The following is an 18,983-nucleotide window of genomic DNA, read 5'->3' as shown; positions in this document are numbered from 1 at the left end:
GTACTTTGTTCTGACTCCTCGTGTAAGGACCAATTAATGTATATTTTTTATATAATTAATTCCTGATGAACTCTCCTAGGCAGAAATTGTGAGAATTCTCTATAGTTATGCACTTAGTAAGTACAAATGAGGTAATAGCTGACACAAGGAAGTGAACTGAATGCGTCTTCAAGACCTTGAAAAGACAATGAGCTATGGCTGAATCAGTGAGAGTTGTTTTTCTTTCTCCAGTAATCTTGTACCCAGGGATTAAAATGATCTGCAAGAAAGGTTCCTTCAAACCAGAAGTGGCAGCCTTACCGTTGAAATGGATGAAGCACGTTCTTTTGAGTAACAGTTAAACCTGTCTAATGTCTTACTTTAAAGTTTAAAAAATGCAATCATGCTGTAATGAAACCTTTTTTTCTTTTATGAAAATGGTGTACGATTTGTTTGATAGCCAACACAGGTGTCTACTTTAGTCAAAAGGTTTTTTAAACGGTTCATGTCATTTGGCAACTGATTATGAATGCAAACTTTAAGGCTTGAAAACATGATAAGTTTTATATATATATATATATATATGAAAGAATTAGGAGAAAAACAACAAGTTGTTTAAATTTATGGAATGTTTAATGTTTGATTATGAAAGTCACAGACCTGTGCACATCTACGGTTTCTCCGTAATTTCTCCGATTTTTATATGCAGAATACGGTGCTACGGATTTTTAATTAAAATTCGGAAATTCCGATATTTTACGCCCAAAAAAACAAAAAACTTTTTTTTGTTTTGACCAATTAGTTGGCCGTTGCGCTGAAAAGACATTTTCCGATTTACCGGAAGCGCGCGTGTTCTCCGCATTGAGTCTTTGTTCTTAGACTTAGTTTGTCCAGCGTCTGCGTGGCAACTTGTGATTGAAGTGAAACATGGAAAAGAAAAAAAGAGTGCGATATTCAGATAGTGAAGAGGAGACACCACCAGCTCTGTCACAAAAGAAGAAGAAAACGGCACAACAGTGCTGGAAGTCCACTTATTCTCAAGACAACCTGGAGATCGTAAAATCCAGCAAAGGAGACCTTTGACCTTTGAACTGTCGTTACAGCTTTTACTATTAAAACATTTTAAAAACTACTGAAATTTGGTTTGTTTACTACTGATGAGCGTTTTGAGTGTGCACAGATCTGAAGTCACTTATTCATTTCAATGCTTGTTGTTCTCACCGGTGCCTGGAGATTAGTACCACAAATTACTCTCACTTATTCTTTTTGCACATGTCATTTGCATTTAGAGGGCATAAACATCCCTTTCTTCATGCATAATGAAATAAAATACAAAATAGCCACAAGCACTCTAGATTTATTACGTAAATTAACCAATCTTTCTAATTTCTATTCTTTGTTTTGGAAAGATAGCAGTTTATCAAGTGTAAGGGCGGGGATGTAGCTCAGTCGGTAGCGCGCTGGATTTGTAACCAGTTGGCCGCTGTCAGCGTGAGTTCGTCCCCACGTTCGGCGAGAGATTTATTTCTCAGTCAACTTTGTGTGCAGACTCTCCTCGGTGTCCGAACACCCCCGTGTGTACAGGCAAGCACAAGACCAAGTGCGCACGAAAAAGATCCTGTAATCCATGTCAGAGTTCGGTGGGTTATAGAAACACGAAAATACCCAGCATGCTTCCTCCGAAAGCGGCGTATGGCTGCCTAAATGGCGGGGTAAAAACGGTCATACACGTAAAAGCCGTGGGAGGTTCAGCCCATGAACGAACAAACAATCAAGTGTATTTCTGCATATTGACAGGTTATATGTACTTTGAGACCTTTATGACTGAAAATTGAGGAGAAAAAATTTCATTTTCTTGCTCACAAAAAGAGACATGTTTTGTGTTTAAGTGGGTCTCCCCTGCTGAAAGTGCAGTGGCATGGTTTAAAATAGAACTTTACATCAACTCCAATATCGTGACATCTGTACATAGATGACATTTGGACCGTACTCGAGCACATGCTTATAACTGTGTGACATGTGCAGAAGAAAACTCAATATATTGGACATTTTTTGCAATGTGAGAGCTTAAACCTTACCCTGGTGTAATTCCTAATACATATTATATTATGCCACTCATGGTTAATTTACAGAGAGAAAGTTACGAAAAGTGGTCAGAGTTCCCATTGTGCGTTATCTTTGGGTGAAGGGTGCATGTTAGTTCCTAAATACGAAACTGACGTAACAGATACACGCTGTACCGCGACATATCTTGCGACAACCAACTGTCACAGTACGACAACTTTAACGCAACATTTGTCATGACAACCAGTGTAAGTGTTATAAATCATGAACTAAACACAGCAAAGGATGCTGAAGAACATTGAATAACAAATTTAAAAAGCAAAAAGTATTTATGGGGCTGGATAAAACAAGCCAAAAAGCTGCATGTGGGTTATTAATTTAAGTCACCTGCATGGTAACAATAACCGTTTAAGGAAAGAATAACATGATCACTTTGCGGGCGGCATCAAGCAAAACGTCCATGTCATTCCGGATCATTGACGAACCCGGACATGGACGTAACAAACCCAAACTTTGTTACAACCCCTCCATATAACGACTTTCGGCTACATTTTCAAAGACGTTAGACAGAGGTACCACTGCATTAAAAGTTTGAGGCGCAGGAAGCAGCAAAGAATGTATCGGGTGAACCATCCTTGAAAAGAAACATCTCCCGTATGTCTGACAAGCAGCTAGGTTGGTAAAAAAATCAATGCTTAATAGGTTAATGGCATGTCTGCTTGATCTTTTTTTCTCACGGAAGATTCCCATAGAAAGAAGAGTGATATTAGCCCTGTCTGTATCTGTTCTTATTATGTCGTCTCTTTTGTTACCCGACTGATGTTGGCTTTCAGATGTGGGTTAATTATATTATAGTGTGAGTCAGTATATAATGGTAATGATCTGGGTCTTAATAAAGTATTATAGACTTTTCACTGAGTTGGGATGTCCAACGTGTGACGTGCATGACTGCAATGAGCAGTGCAAAATTCTTTGCTCATTTTGTCACTTCATGGCCTGATAATTACCCTGATTGTTGATTGTTGAGTTCACTACACTGCCGGACGTATGGTACGAGTATGTACTTCAGTGACTGAAAATAAACATAAAGGAAATGTGTTATTACTCCTTTGTTTGATCATAAACCTGATTGTTTGTTACACTGTATTTTTATTTGGTTTATTTATATTGGGTTTGAAGTCGTAGTTTAAACAAAAATCTCTTGAAACTTAAGTGACTGAGACGATTATCCAGAAATAGAGAATACTACATGGCTTGCTGTGTTGTACCAGCTTTACACGAGTTACTTTTAAATATTGAACTTCGAGCGAAAGCACTAACGAGTGTAAATCTGGTACGACGTCACAGCAAGCCATGTAGTATTCTGTTTAGCCTATATACTGTACTTGCAAGCCAGGCCATGTAGTATTCTGTTTAGCCTATATACTGTACTTGCAAGCCAGGCCATGTAGTATTCTGTTTAGCCTATATACTGTACTTGCAAGCCAGGCCATGTAGTATTCTGTTTAGCCTATATACTGTACTTGCAAGCCAGGCCATGTAGTATTCTGTTTAGCCTATATACTGTACTTGCAAGCCAGGCCATGTAGTATTCTGTTTAGCCTATATACTGTACTTGCAAGCCAGGCCATGTAGTATTCTGTTTAGCCTATATACTGTACTTGCAAGCCAGGCCATGTAGTATTCTGTTTAGCCTATATACTGTACTTGCAAGCCAGGCCATGTAGTATTCTGTTTAGCCTATATACTGTACTTGCAAGCCAGGCCATGTAGTATTCTGTTTAGCCTATATACTGTACTTGCAAGCCAGGCCATGTAGTATTCTGTTTAGCCTATATACTGTACTTGCAAGCCAGGCCAGAAGCTCCAAACAACCCGGAGTCGATGCGTCCAAATTGAGGACGCTTCTTATGGAATCTCTGCTGGGACAGGCTGATCTTCCTTAACCCAGTGTGGGATTTTCAGTGGGGCGACCACCCCCAACCCAGCGCGTCCCCGGGTGGCGGATAGGGGAACGGTCTTCAGATATGGAAATCAGCCGCTTGCGGCCGCAGACCAAACTGGCGGTGTTTCCTACCAGGGCGGAGTGGGGTAGCAGGCGGCACTGCTACCCCCTTTGAAATGCTCCATCGTCCATTGACGGGACTCATCTAATGCGATTATGGGCACATTAAAACCCTAGCTCCGGGTGGGATCCCGGCAAATCCTCCCCACTGTGCTCTCAGGGTAGGACGTACGGGCCATGAGCTAAGGGTGAGGTAACCCCGACAGAAAACCCCGAATGCTGAAGACGGAGGACCCGGGCCGTACAGCGCATTCTAACAAACCACGTGTACACGCGCTTACGCAAATGATAAGCTGCGAACGCCAAGTAGAAGAAGAAGATGGAATCTCTGAATCTCATCTAAAGCCTCGTGCAATCTTTGACGTCAAAGCAAAGAGACGTCAGTCTCGAAAGTATAGAATGACTTGTTAGTTCTAAACATTCTTCCCCAGGAAACAGCAAGCACATGACGTTTGTGATATTGTTATTTCATGGGTGGTCTCTCCCACATGCAGGATAATAGATTGTTCATACTTTCTCTGTTTCCTAATGAATCAAGCTGATGCTATGGTGCCTTGAGGGCTTTTCATTTCATTTTCATTTCATTTTCATTTCATTTTCATTTCATTTTCATTACTTTATTATCCCATCGCTGGGAAATTCGGGTCGCTTCCTCCCAGTGGAAAGCTAGCAGCAACGGAGTCGCGCTACCCAGGTGTTTGTGTGTTTAGGTGTATTCAACCACCTGCACTTATGGCAGAATGACCAAGGTCTTTTACGTGCCATTGTGATGACACGGGGGTGGGACATGGCTTCCGTCTCTGGGTCTGCACATAAAGTTGACCCGTGTCCGTCCCGGCCCGAATTCGAACCTGCGACCTTCCGATCACAAGTCCAGTGCTCTACCAACTGAGCTACCGGGCCCCTTAAAAGTGTATGTGAAATACCGGAATCTTTTACCACACATAGGAGCTGCTGCGGAGTTGACGATTAAGAAATACAAGGCTATGTTTGCAATCAGCAGGCAGCTTTGAATTTGATATTAAGAAATGGAAAGACTGTTGACATTGAAACAAAACAAATGAGCACAGAAAGAAAGTTGAACATAGCAACACTAACTCAGACACACACACACACACACACACACACACACACACACACACACACACACACACACACACACACACACACACACACACACACACACACACACACACACACACACACACACACACACACACACACACACACACACACACACACACACACACACACACACACACACACACACACACACACACACACACACACACACACACACACACACACACACACACACACACACACACACACACACACACACACACACACACACACACACACACACACACACACACACACACACACACACACACACACACACACACACACACACACACACACACACACACACACACACACACACACACACACACACACACACACACACACACACACACACACACACACACACACACACACACACACACACACACACACACACACACACACACACACACACACAACACACACACACACACACACACACACACACACACACACACACACACACACACACACACACACACACACACACACACACACACACACACACACACACACACACACACACACACACACACACACACACACACACACACACACACACACACACACACACACACACACACACACACACACACACACACACACACACACACACACACACACACACACACACACACACACACACACACACACACACACACACACACACACACACACACACACACACACACACACACACACACACACACACACACACACACACACACACACACACACACACACACACACACACACACACACACACACACACACACACACACACACACACACACACACACACACACACACACACACACACACACACACACACACACACACACACACACACACACACACACACACACACACACACTTTTTTTAAGTAAAGGATCCTCCTTTTAATGGCACAGTGGGCAGTTCCACTCTGTAAAGAGTGACATTTATGTCCACCTGCCACTAGGCATGGTGGGGGGTGGGGGTGGAGAGGGAGGACACACCTGGTTAATGTAACCTGTGGGGGGGTGGAGAGGGAGGACACACCTGGTTAATGTAACCTGTGGGGGGTGGGGGTGGAGAGGGAGGACACACCTGGTTAATGTAACCTGTGGGGGGTGGGGGGGTGGAGAGGGAGGACACACCTGGTTAATGTAACCTGTGGGGGGTGGGGGTGGAGAGGGAGGACACACCTGGTTAATGTAACCTGACCCACCCTTCTTTTGTTTTGCCATTAACCCCTCGCACCCTTTTTTTTGGTGCAACTGTCAACCCATTCTCACCCACCCCTACCCCCAATCCTTCACCCTACACCCTACCCCCAATCCTTCACCCTACCCCCTACGAGTTCACCGTAGTCTACACACACACTTGAATTTGTGCAAATTGGGTTTAGTCTGAGTTTTTGTGTATTTTTGTCTTTAATTTTGAGTTTTGACGTACATGCATACTTTCTTTGTGTGTGTGCGAGCATGTGTGTGTGTTTGTTTGGGGGGGGGGGGGGGAGGGGGGTTGTTACATTAACCAGAACTTTTGTGTTGTTAGCCTCTATGTCTTTCCATTGATATCCACACAGCTGTTTGCTTGTGAATATGTTGATGTTGGTAATTGTGGGGAGGTTGCCATGGTGATGTCTAATGAATTGGTAAATGGACGTGCTGTTTAACTCGTTGTCTGACTCACTAGCTAATGAAAGCAATAACGCTAATTAGTCCTCTTGCAGGTACCCTAATTCTTCTATTATTACACCTGAACCAAAGACATCACATTTGTAGATTAGTCTTGATTAGTAGAAAAACCACATTAGTAGAATATCTGATGACAGTGTTTTTCCCAGACACAGAGAACAACAGGTCAGTTTGACCTGGATTCAAAATATATATCGGTCAGTGTCCTGGCTGCAAAAAAAAAGTTAAGTCAAAAGATACCCCATGTGTCCAAGCTATCGGACAGTCGATTGGCCTGGGGTCAGAACAACGCTTCAGATCAAAAAAAGTATGCGTAAATGACCAAAGACCGAAGCCTGGGAATAACACCGCACTGAGTTAAATTTAACTTCCTGGTATAATATCTGTAACTCCATGAAGAGTTTTGATTTTTACTTTCTATCAAGCATCATTTTGTAGTTGTAGGTTTTATGAGTTAAGATTTAAACACTGCAAGTCATAGAATCTACAAGTACAAGTAAATATACACAATGTTTTGTTTTTATGTTCAAATAAATATCGTTTTTTGTTGTACATTTTATGACTGAAATAATTGTGGAGGTTGTTATGCTGAAGGCAAATCTCCATTGAATCATTGATTTTGCAGACAAGAATCTTGCTTTTCTTGTTTTTGCTTTCCTGTATAACAATGCAATTTGTGTGATTCATTTCAGGCTTTGCTATCACGCCATAACCGGCTGGACAAAGACATCAGAGCGTTCAACATTGAAATAAAACGTCTGGAGGAGTTGGCTGTACTCATGACAAAGGCTGCCAGCGAACACAATGTGAGTACAAGAAAATTCCAGGGGGGGGGGGGGGGGGGGGGGAGGGAAGGGGGTAGAGGGGTGTGGTAGTTCAAGGAGTCATTTTACAGTGAAAATGAACCACAACCCACCCCACCTCTACCACTACTTCAAGACTAAACCCCTTTAATGACCATGATGCTTTCTCATGTCTTGCACATAAAGCTTCCTCTCATTTCATATACAAAGGTACATTTACTTCCATTTTAAGACTTCCTGTCTGCTAAGAATTGATTTTGTGCGGCTTAGAACGCTTTTTAAATATAAAAAGCAGTGGGGCACTACATACACAGTTATTAACTACAGGTAAAGGGAGGAGGGATCTATGCACATTAAAACTGTATCTGCCATGAAAGGACACCCTTGGGGTCAGCCCAAAGTGTGTCCCTACATTGCAGGTGGCCTGTCATAACAGGTATAGTTGGGTGGAGGTAATACAACAAAGGTATAGTTGGGTGGAGGTAATACAACAAAGGTATAGTTGGGTGGAGGTAATACAACAAAGGTATAGTTGGGTGGAGGTAATACAACAAAGGTATAGTTGGGTGGAGGTAATACAACAAAGGTATAGTTGGGTGGAGGTAATACAACAAAGGTATAGTTGGGTGGAGGTAATACAACAAAGGGAAAACTATGGAAGAGTTTCCTCAAGAGAAGTGTCCTCTCAACAGAGGGTCCTTACATCACAGGTAGCTCTGTCTGTATTTATGTATATCTGTTTTGTTTGTACCTGTCTCTTTAACATGAGAATCAGCTTTACACCACCACAACATCAATACAACATCTCTCTCCTGATTAAAGTCCGTCTCACAGCATGAAGGTTGTACAATGGAACCTCCTTTTTACACCACCACAACATCAATAAAACATCTCTCTCCTGATTAAAGTCCGTCTCACAGCATGAAGGTTGTACAATGGAACCTCCTTTTGAAGACCTCCACAAATCTGGATCAGTCGGGTCTTTTTTTATTTTTATTTTTATTTTTTATTAACCACTTGCCTGCCTTAGGACGGGTATACCCGTCATGCGCTTGTGCAGCCGCAGCGCCTTAAGACGGGTTTACCCGTCTTCTCCGTTCCGGGATTTTCCAGAAATGCTATGTCACTGCTGACACACAAATAGCAGCCAATGGCTTGGTAGGATACCTCATTCTCATGAATAAACATAAATGGTGACGCGGTTTTGCGTCTGAAGGCTATTTTCGGCCTTGGCGACAGGGTAGGGGAGAGAAATCTCGACTCGTCAAAATGGCTAACGCGTGACAGTCGACCGGGCCCTAGTAGGGAAAAACAAAGCCGGACTGACGCTACAGGCGGTGCAAATGATTATGGATACTGACAGGGGAAGGGGGAGATCTTCTTTCGGACGATTCGTTGGAAACAGGTAGATGATAGTGATTATAATCCTTTCTTGGAGCAAGCAAAACAGCCACCTGTGTTTGATCCACAGGCACCGGAAGATGCGCCGGACTGATTTTTCAAAAGTTCATATTTAAACATCATTATAAGCCAAACTAATTATTATTTCCATGATTAGACACTAAAAACAGATTCTTGGTTCAATTTCCCTTAAAAATAACATAGGTTTTACTTACCTACCTACTGCCAGTTTGGAGCTAGAATTTGTTGTGAATTATTACACCCCGAACTCCAATATTCCCTGGCAGTCAGGAATGCACATACGCAAGTTTTGATTGGCAGCGAAAGGGTTAATGTCTTAGATTTTACAGGCTTTTCAATACCAAAAAAAAAAAAAGGAAAAAAAGTGAACAAATAAAAACAAATTGAAAACACGCGACGTGCACAGGACTACGATAACATATGTACCATTAGTCGAATAGCATGGTATGTAGAGGTTACATGCCGAGTCTCAGTGATTATCAAAAATAATGGTCGAAGTTAGCGGATCATGAAAAATGCGAGCTTCAGCGAGCTTTTTCATGACCGCGAACTGAGACCATTATTTTTAATAATCACTGAGACGAGGTATGTAACCTCTTTATTCCTCCTTTCTTCAGTTATTCAAAGAAAAGAGGAATTTTTGTGCGAAAGTTTGATCGAATCCAAATCACTCAACCAGTCTACCTGCGCTGGCGATTGAGCAATGCGCGGTTGTATAGTTCAGGGAAAATCAATCAATTCTGTTAACACTTCTTGTCAGTTTCCCTGTTTTGGACTAAAATCAAGTACACAGTTATGTTGTTATTCTGCTGTGCCGGTAAAGGCAGATAGTGTGTGTTCTGGTCATGTTTTGGTATCGCTTAGGAAATGTTCTTTCTTCGAATGGGACAAGCAGACGAACTTTTGCACCCGTGTTCCAACGTTAAAAACTGTATGAAGTTCCGTTTTCTGGGGCAAAATAGTGTATGAAACCGCTGTATGTTCTTTAAATTGATGCGATGTGTGCATTTGGTTGCGTGTGATCTGTTTATAAAATGAAATATTGTCGAAAACTAACCGTCGGATTGCAGTCTCTTGTCCAAGCAACTCAGTTCAGAAAATTTGGAAGGGGAACTACTCTTGTCGTACGCGAGTTAATTGCCTTGGGAGTTTGTGTGCACTCATAAGAGATCTAAAGCGAGTTTCTCTGCACTGATCGTTAGATTTGGATTTAGAAAACAACCAAACTCATAGATTTCATATGGAGATTAATGTGTTCAAGCCTGTAGTTGCCAGTTTAAATGCAGTAGGCTATGTTTGTATTGTTTGGTCTAGAGATGTATGTTTCGTACATTGGAGCGTTCGGAACTTTTCAATCGCTAAAGTAGTTCCCTCAAAGTCTAACTCATCAACATGTGAGCTATCGAGGATTCAGGCCCGTTGTTGGGTAAGTGATTTTGGTTGTTGGGTAAGTTACCGAAAAATAACTAGCCCTACACCTTTACAGAGAGAAAGAAGCAGAGGGGGGAATAATATGAGTTATTGTTCATATTCCGATTGTTTGGCAACAGAGGTTTTTTCGATTTGCTTCTAGACAGGTCTTACAAGAGAGGGAGTCTTAAAATGGAGGTCAATTAGCAGACATCAACTGACAGTCAACAACAAAACCGGCACGGTTGGCCTAGTGTAGTGGTAAGGCGTCCGCCCCGTGATCGGGAGGTCGTGGGTTCGAACCCCGGCCGGGTCATACCTAAGACTTTAAAATTGGCAATCTAGTGGCTGCTCCGCCTGGCGTCTGGCATTATGGGGTTAGTGCTAGGACTGGTTGGTCCGGTGTCAGAATAATGTGACTGGGTGAGACATGAAGCCTGTGCTGCGACTTCTGTCTTGTGTGTGGCGCACGTTAAATGTCAAAGCAGCACCTCCCTGATATGGCCCTTCGTTGTCGGCTGGGCGTTAAACAAACAAACACAAAGTCTTAAAGAGGAAAAGACTTTAAATGTAGGGTCTTACAATGGGGGTTTGATTGTAAATCATTAGGTGCATGCCCGCAGGCAAACAAACTGTGATTAGATCTTCCCTATCGGAAGTACGCAGACGGAAGCCATGCCACATTCAATTCATCAGGTTCTGCAGTCACGGGATATGGGAGTCTGAGGCATGAGTGAAGATTGATTTCTTTACAACAAAAATCAATGTGCATTACCAAATATTTGCACCTCAGTGGAACGGAACTAAAGTCATTAAAGAGAGATCAGGATAAAAAAAGAAACCCCAAAGCAAACTGGTCTTTTTGCAAAGTAAACAGTAAGTATAAAGTATGCGGGGAGGGGATGGGTGGGTGGTAACTATGGTTATTTGTAAATTGAAATAAAATGTATTGATATTGTTTTGCCGCTGCTGGACCGATCATATACGTTCTTTTTATTTTTTAAGCTACAGTTAAACTTTAACTTTAAGGATAAAGTCAGGCAAAAATTGCTGAAATGAAAGCTGTTTGAGAGAGCGGAACATATTCTGACATTAAGAACACATTTTCTTGCTACAAGGGGTGAATGATGTGCCTAGTTTTGCCTGAGAAAGTTTTGACCAGTATGGAATAAGCAAGGGTCCTTCTACTGAAAGAGGTTGCAGTTTTCTTTTGAGAGATGGTGCAATTTATGAGAAGAAGCATTTTCCACAGAGACCTATGAGTATAAGTAATAAAAAAACAAAAACATTAAAACCTTGGTTCAATCAAAGGGCTTTTTTTTTTACATTTGCTTGGGACATTTTCCAATACCTTACTCCAGGTCATTCTCTAAATGACTGTATCTCAGGCACTGATATCTGTTCAGTGCTAGTTTAACTCAAACAAATTGATTATTTCAACACACAAGCAGACAAAAAAAACCAAGCATAAACCCTTGAGTTTTGCTGCAGTCTCATGAATTTTTCATGGTATATTTTACGGTTATCTAAGCATCAGCTATGGATATTCAGTAAAAAAAAATCATTATAAAGACACGTCCCCCCCAATTTAAGACTTCTCCTGCCTTTCTCAGATTTTATGTGCATAGCCATGCACTGTAAGTTTAACTCTATTTTATGTGCATAGCCACTGTAAGTTTAACTCTATTTTATGTGCATAGCCACTGTAAGTTTAACTCTATTTTATGTGTTTATGTGCATAGCCACTGTAAGTTTAACTCTATTTTATGTGCATAGCCACTGTAAGTTTAACTCTATTTTAAGACGTACTTCCTCTCGTTTAAGACCTTATTCTCCGACTTAATTTCTGTGCATAGCCTGTAAATGTACCGATCCGTTTTAAGACTCCCTCCTTTTTAAGACCTTATTTCTCGGATTTTCTGAAGGTTGTCAAAGGGGGTTCCACTGTAGCAGGGACAATGGTTTAGATTGCGTGCTCCTAGCTGTTTGTCTGTTTCACCAGGGCTCCTAACTGTTTGTCTGTTTGACCATCTCCGCTGGCATTGATGGATGTCTTTTGTTCCTGCACATAATGGCTGAGCTGACGCTGTAGCTTTCAGGCTAACAGGGTCTTCATCCTTTTTGTGTGCCAGAGGTTTTTTTTATTCCCTAACATAGTAATACTCTTATGTTGTTTGTGTTTGTCGATGTGCGACTTGTCACAGTAATTGTTTACCAACTGTGCATTTGAAGGCCGCCTGCCTCCCCTTCCTGAAAGCCGGCATTCCCTAACATAGAAATACTTTTCCGTTGTTTATTTTGTCGACGTGTGACTTGTGACAGTATTTATTTACCAACTGTGTGTTTGAAGGCTCCCCGCCCCTTCCTGAAAGCTTGGGATTCCCCAACATAGAAATACATTTCCGTTGTTTATTTTGTCCATGTGTGACTTGCCACAGTAATTGTTTACCAGCTGTGAGTTTGATGGCTTGACCACTACCCTTCCTCAAAGCATGGGAATGTTCTCTTGGTTTAATTGCCTCTGTGTCATTTTATTAATTAGGACATCCCCCCCCCCTCTCTCTCTCTTTCAGGTGCTATTTCTATAGTTTAGTGTTTGTAGCTTTTTACCTTTTCTCTTGGTTTATTTTGGTTTTTGACTCTCTAATGTCTGCCTATTTAATTTAAGCCATGTCGTTTCTTTCTGACAAGTTGGATAATTGCAGTACATGTATGAACTTTTAGGATGAGAACTCGGGGTTTGCTTTTATAAGTGTTTTAGCTAGGTTGAGTTGGGTTACATAGATTTTTGTTTGGTTTGTGTTTTAGCCTGCTCAGTAAAGTTGAAACCAAGCACAATTGAGACAAAACAAATAATTTAAATATGAGAGAATTCTGTTCACATTATGTGTAACAACAGTAGTTTTGGCATCTGCAAAACAATGAAACATATCTTCCAAATCACCAAAAACTTTGTCATCATTTTGGCAGAGCAACCCAAAAAATGTGTATCAGGTTTGTGGAAAGGTAATGCCAAGAACCTCCAAACATTTCTTAAGCTTAAAGGCCATTTCAGGAAATCTGCACAAGGACTGAATCCAAGCAACAGCCCTTAGCTGAGAGTTGAATGGGCTGCGTGTTAGAACAAATGCAAATGAAGATGCTGTATCTCTTGTTTTGCAAATAGTAATCAGTTGAATGGGTAAACCAATTTGTCTGGAGGGAACAAAAATTATATTACAGAATCCATTTTATATCAAAGCATCAATTGTAAAACTTGCGTGATAATACTGCGGCAGGAGAATGGATTTATTAATAGCTTGCGGTCGGGTTCTGTGAGTCAATGTTGGGAAAAGATAAATCACTGGACATTGATTTGTTTGTGTGTGTCTGTGCCTATGACTCCGTGTGTGTTCTTGGTAGACTTGCTCGCTTGATGCTGTTGAAAATTAGCGTAGGAAGGGGGAAGGGGTTTCCGGAACCCAGGAAAACCGGCTCCTGAAACCAGCCCCCGACATGTACAGCTCTGACAAAAGTGTTCAGATATGTGCAGTTGAGGGTATAAAGCATTATTAGTCCATTTAGAGCCCATAGTGTTCAGTGTGCAGTTGAGGGTATAAAGCATTATTAGTCCATTTAGAGCCCATAGTGTTCAGTGTGCAGTTGATGGTATAAAGCATTATTAGTCCATTTAGAGCCCATAGTGTTCAGTGTGCAGTTGAGGGTATAAAGCATTATTAGTCCATTTAGAGCCCATAGTGTTCAGTGTGCAGTTGATGGTATAAAGCATTATTAGTCCATTTAGAGCCCATAGTGGTCAGTGTGCAGTTGATGGTATAAAGCATTATTAGTCCATTTAGAGCCCATAGTGTTCAGTGTGCAGTTGATGGTATAAAGCATTATTAGTCCATTTAGAGCCCATAGTGTTCAGTGTGCAGTTGATGGTATAAAGCATTATTAGTCCATTTAGAGCCCATAGTGTTCAGTGTGCAGTTGAGGGTATAAAGCATTATTAGTCCATTTAGAGCCCATAGTGGTCAGTGTGCAGTTGAGGGTATAAAGCATTATTAGTCCATTTAGAGCCCATAGTGTTCAGTGTGCAGTTGATGGTATAAAGCATTATTAGTCCATTTAGAGCCCATAGTGTTCAGTGTGCAGTTGATGGTATAAAGCATTATTAGTCCATTTAGAGCCCATAGTGTTCAGTGTGCAGTTGATGGTATAAAGCATTATTAGTCCATTTAGAGCCCATAGTGGTCAGTGTGCAGTTGATGGTATAAAGCATTATTAGTCCATTTAGAGCCCATAGTGGTCAGTGTGCAGTTGATGGTATAAAGCATTATTAGTCCATTTAGAGCCCATAGTGGTCAGTGTGCAGTTGAGGGTATAAAGCATTATTAGTCCATTTAGAGCCCATAGTGGTCAGTGTGCAGTTGATGGTATAAAGCATTATTAGTCCATTTAGAGCCCATAGTGTTCAGTGTGCAGTTGAGGGTATAAAGCATTATTAGTCCATTTAGAGCCCATAGTGTTCAGTGTGCAGTTGAGGGTATAAAGCATTATTAGTCCATTTAGAGCCCATAGTGTTCAGTGTGCAGTTGAGGGTATAAAGCATTATTAGTCCATTTAGAGCCCATAGTGGTCAGTGTGCAGTTGATGGTATAAAGCATTATTAGTCCATTTAGAGCCCATAGTGTTCAGTGTGCAGTTGAGGGTATAAAGCATTATTAGTCCATTTAGAGCCCATAGTGGTCAGTGTGCTAGTGGAATTAGGAAAATAATTGTGCCTGAAATGCACTACAGTGGAACCCCCTTGTAAGACCTCGGGTCTGAATAAGCAGGGAGTCTTAAAATGACCCCCCGCGGGTTAGGGGGAAGAATTTACCCGATGCTCCTCAGCATGTCGTAAGAGGCGACTAACGGATTCTGTTTCTCTTTTTACCCTTGTAAAGTGTTTCTTGTGTAGAATATAGTCAATTTTTGTAAAGATTTTAGTCAAGCAGTATGTAAGAAATGTTAAGTCCTTTGTACTGGAAACTTGCATTCTCCCAGTAAGGTAATACATTGTACTACGTTGCAAGCCCCTGGAGCAAATTTTTGATTAGTGCTTTTGTGAACAAGAAACAATTGACAAGTGGCTCTATCCCATCTCCCCCCTTTCCCCGTCGCGATATAACCTTCGTGGTTGAAAACGACGTTAAACACCAAATAAAGAAAGAAAGTCTTAAAATAGGGGTAATTTTACAGAGGTTATGAACTGAAAGTCTCAGAAAAAAGGTCTTAATAAGGAGGAGTCTTAAAATAGGGGTAATTTTACAGAGGTTATGAACTGAAAGTCTCAGAAAAAAGGTCTTAATAAGGAGGAGTCTTAAAATGGGGGTAATTTTACAGAGGTCTTAAAAGGGGGTTCCACTGTACCCATACTTTTCACACTATAATGACTTACAGTTATAGGGCCCTGAGCTACTCATTTTGGGAATGAAAAAGAAATTTCCCATACAAATGGTGCTACCAGGAATATGCCGTACCACATTTTGAGTCCAATTTGTGTTGATAATTGTCACTGTGATGTAAGCAGGATAAGGGCCAGTAAAGAGTGTAGTGGAGATAATTGTCAGTGTGATGTAAGCAGGATAAGGGCCAGTGAAGAGTGTAGTGGAGATAATTGTCAGTGTGATGTAAGCAGGATAAGGGCCAGTGAAGAGTGTAGTGGAGATAATTGTCAGTGTGATGTAAGCAGGATAAGGGCCAGTGAAGAGTGTAGTGGAGATAATTGTCAGTGTGATGTAAGCAGGATAAGAGCCAGTAAAGAGTGTAGTGGAGATAAAAGAGCAAGAAGAACCATTAATTACTGGCATTACTGACTTGCTGCAGAAAATGAATTATCCGTAAAGGCCGTAACTGTGTGGTAATTTTTTAATTTTTGATCAAGGCAGTCTTTGGCTTTGCCTTTCTCCTGAGGGTGGTTTCCAAAATGTTCAGCAGAACTGCCGAAATGATGGCAAAACTTTCGTCATTTTGGAAAAAGTTCTGCTGATACAGTGATAGGAGCAGACAGCAAATGACCTTCCTGGACTAGTATAAAATGCACTGGTCAAGATTGAGGACAAAAGTATATAACCTAGCTCATTGTCCAAAAATTGTGTGTTTTCAATAATCAGTGTTTTCAATCAGTGTTTCTTGTGATACTACTTGTGCAGATTTCTCCAGACAAGTTCATTCCAGTGGAGAACGGCGAAGTGGAGAAGGAGGAGGATTTTGTGGAAGAGGTGGTGGACGTTCCCAGGGAGATTGAGGTGGAGGAGGTCGTAGAGAAGGAAGTGTTGCAGGACGTCGTGGAATCTCGCAAAATCCCACAGGTCAAAGCCATGTACGCCTACAAAGGACAAGGGTTGAAGGTCGACAAGGGCGAGGTAGGTCATGCTTGTTTTTTCTGCTGTCCTTTTTGGTTTGTTTTTGTATAGATTTTGACTTCATGACTCGTGTGTACATGTGTGTGTCTGTCTGTTTGTTTGTGTGTGTGTCTGTCTGTTTGTTTGTGTGTGTGTTTAACAGACTATCTCACACATACACACACACACACACACACACACACACACACACATACACACACACACACACACACACACACACACACACACACATACACACACACACACACACACACACACACACACACACACACACACACACACACACACACACACACACACACAAACACACATACACACATACACACACACACACACACACACACACACACACACACACACACACACACACACACACACACACACACACACACACACACACTCACACACACACACACACACACACACACACACACACACACACACACACACACACACACACACACACACAAACACACACACACACACACACACACACACACACACACACACACACACACACACACACACACACCATGCCACTGTGTCGGGGAGTACATTGAAGATCTGATCTTCTTTTTAAGTAAAAGTCATATAATTTATTTATTGTGATGAGTAAATGGAGACCATTTAAGTCTTTACTCACAAATTAATGTCACATGAACAGTGTATTGTGAAAAATCTGTTCCCACAAACTGAGATCACGTAGTAGTCTGTCCTCATGCAGCAGGTTCGGGAAACCAGATCTATTCTTTCAGCCATTTGTGGAAGGTTCAGAAAAATTGCTTGAATAGCTGATCATGTTTCTCTTTGATCTGTTGACGGACTCTCTCTGGACTTTCAGTCGTGGACACAAAGACATACACATTGAATAGCTGATCATGTTTCTCTTTGATCTGTTGACGGACTCTCTCTGGACTTTCACTCGTGGACACAAAGACATACACATTGAATAGCTGATCATGTTTCTCTCTGATCTGTTGACGGACTCTCTCTGGACTTTCACTTGTGGACACAAAGACATACACATTGAATAGCTGATCATGTTTCTCTTTGATCTGTTGACGGACTCTCTCTGGACTTTCACTCGTGGACACAAAGACATACACATTGAATAGCTGATCATGTTTCTCTCTGATCTGTTGACGGACTCTCTCTGGACTTTCACTCGTGGACACAAAGACATACACATTGAATAGCTGATCATGTTTCTCTCTGATCTCTTGACGGACTCTCTCTGGACTTTCACTCGTGGACACAAAGACATACACATTGAATAGCTGATCATGTTTCTCTCTGATCTGTTGACGGACTCTCTCTGGACTTTCACTTGTGGACACAAAGACATACACATTGAATAGCTGATCATGTTTCTCTTTGATCTGTTGACGGACTTTCTCTGGACTTTCACTCGTGGACACAAAGACATACACATTGAATAGCTGTTTTTTAATTAGGGGACGCTTCGGGATCCTAATATGGACCACTTTTTGTTTTTTAATTGGGGGACGCTTAGGGTTCCTAATATGGACCACTTTTTGTTTTTTAATTAGGGGACGCTTAGGGCTCCTAATATGGACCACTTTCTGTTTTTTAATTAGGGTACGCTTCGGGCTCCTAATATGGACCATTTTTTGTTTTTTTAATTAGGGGACGCTTAGGGCTCCTAATATGGACCACTTTCTGTTTTTTAATTAGGGAACGCTTAGGGCTCCTAATATGGATCACTTTTTTGTTTTTTAATTAGGGGACACTTTGGGCTCCTAATATGGACCACTTTTTGTTTTTTAATTAGGGGACGTTTAGGGCTCCTAATATGGACCACTTTTTGTTTTTTAATTAAGGGACGCTTAGGGCTCCAAGTATGGACCACTTTTTGTTTTTTAATTAGGGGACGCTTAGGGCTCCTAATATGGACCACTTTTTGTTTTTTAATTAGGGGACGCTTAGGGCTCCTAATATGGACCACTTTTTGTTTTTTAATTAGGGGACGCTTAGGGCTCCTAATATGGACCACTTTTTGTTTCATGCTGATAAGGCCAAC

At 41.5% G+C, this 18,983-nt stretch overlaps 1 protein-coding gene across 4 annotated transcripts in view; it reads left to right on the top strand.

Moving 5' to 3' along the window:
- Positions 1–18,983, top strand: part of LOC138952350 (spectrin beta chain, non-erythrocytic 5-like) — a 281,446-nt gene that overhangs the window by 136,212 nt on the left and 126,251 nt on the right. For all 4 annotated transcript variants that reach the window (XM_070324002.1, XM_070324003.1, XM_070324001.1 and 1 more), the window contains exons 19-20: positions 7,608–7,721; positions 16,730–16,942. In XM_070324002.1, the coding sequence (XP_070180103.1) occupies positions 7,608–7,721; positions 16,730–16,942 (327 nt within the window). The remainder of the gene's footprint in view (positions 1–7,607; positions 7,722–16,729; positions 16,943–18,983) is intronic.

This window comes from Littorina saxatilis, linkage group LG17 (genome assembly GCF_037325665.1).
Source record: "Littorina saxatilis isolate snail1 linkage group LG17, US_GU_Lsax_2.0, whole genome shotgun sequence".
Taxonomy (NCBI): domain Eukaryota; kingdom Metazoa; phylum Mollusca; class Gastropoda; order Littorinimorpha; family Littorinidae; genus Littorina; species Littorina saxatilis.
Note: the sequence above shows the minus strand (reverse complement) of the source record. Positions and strands in the feature narration are given on the sequence as shown.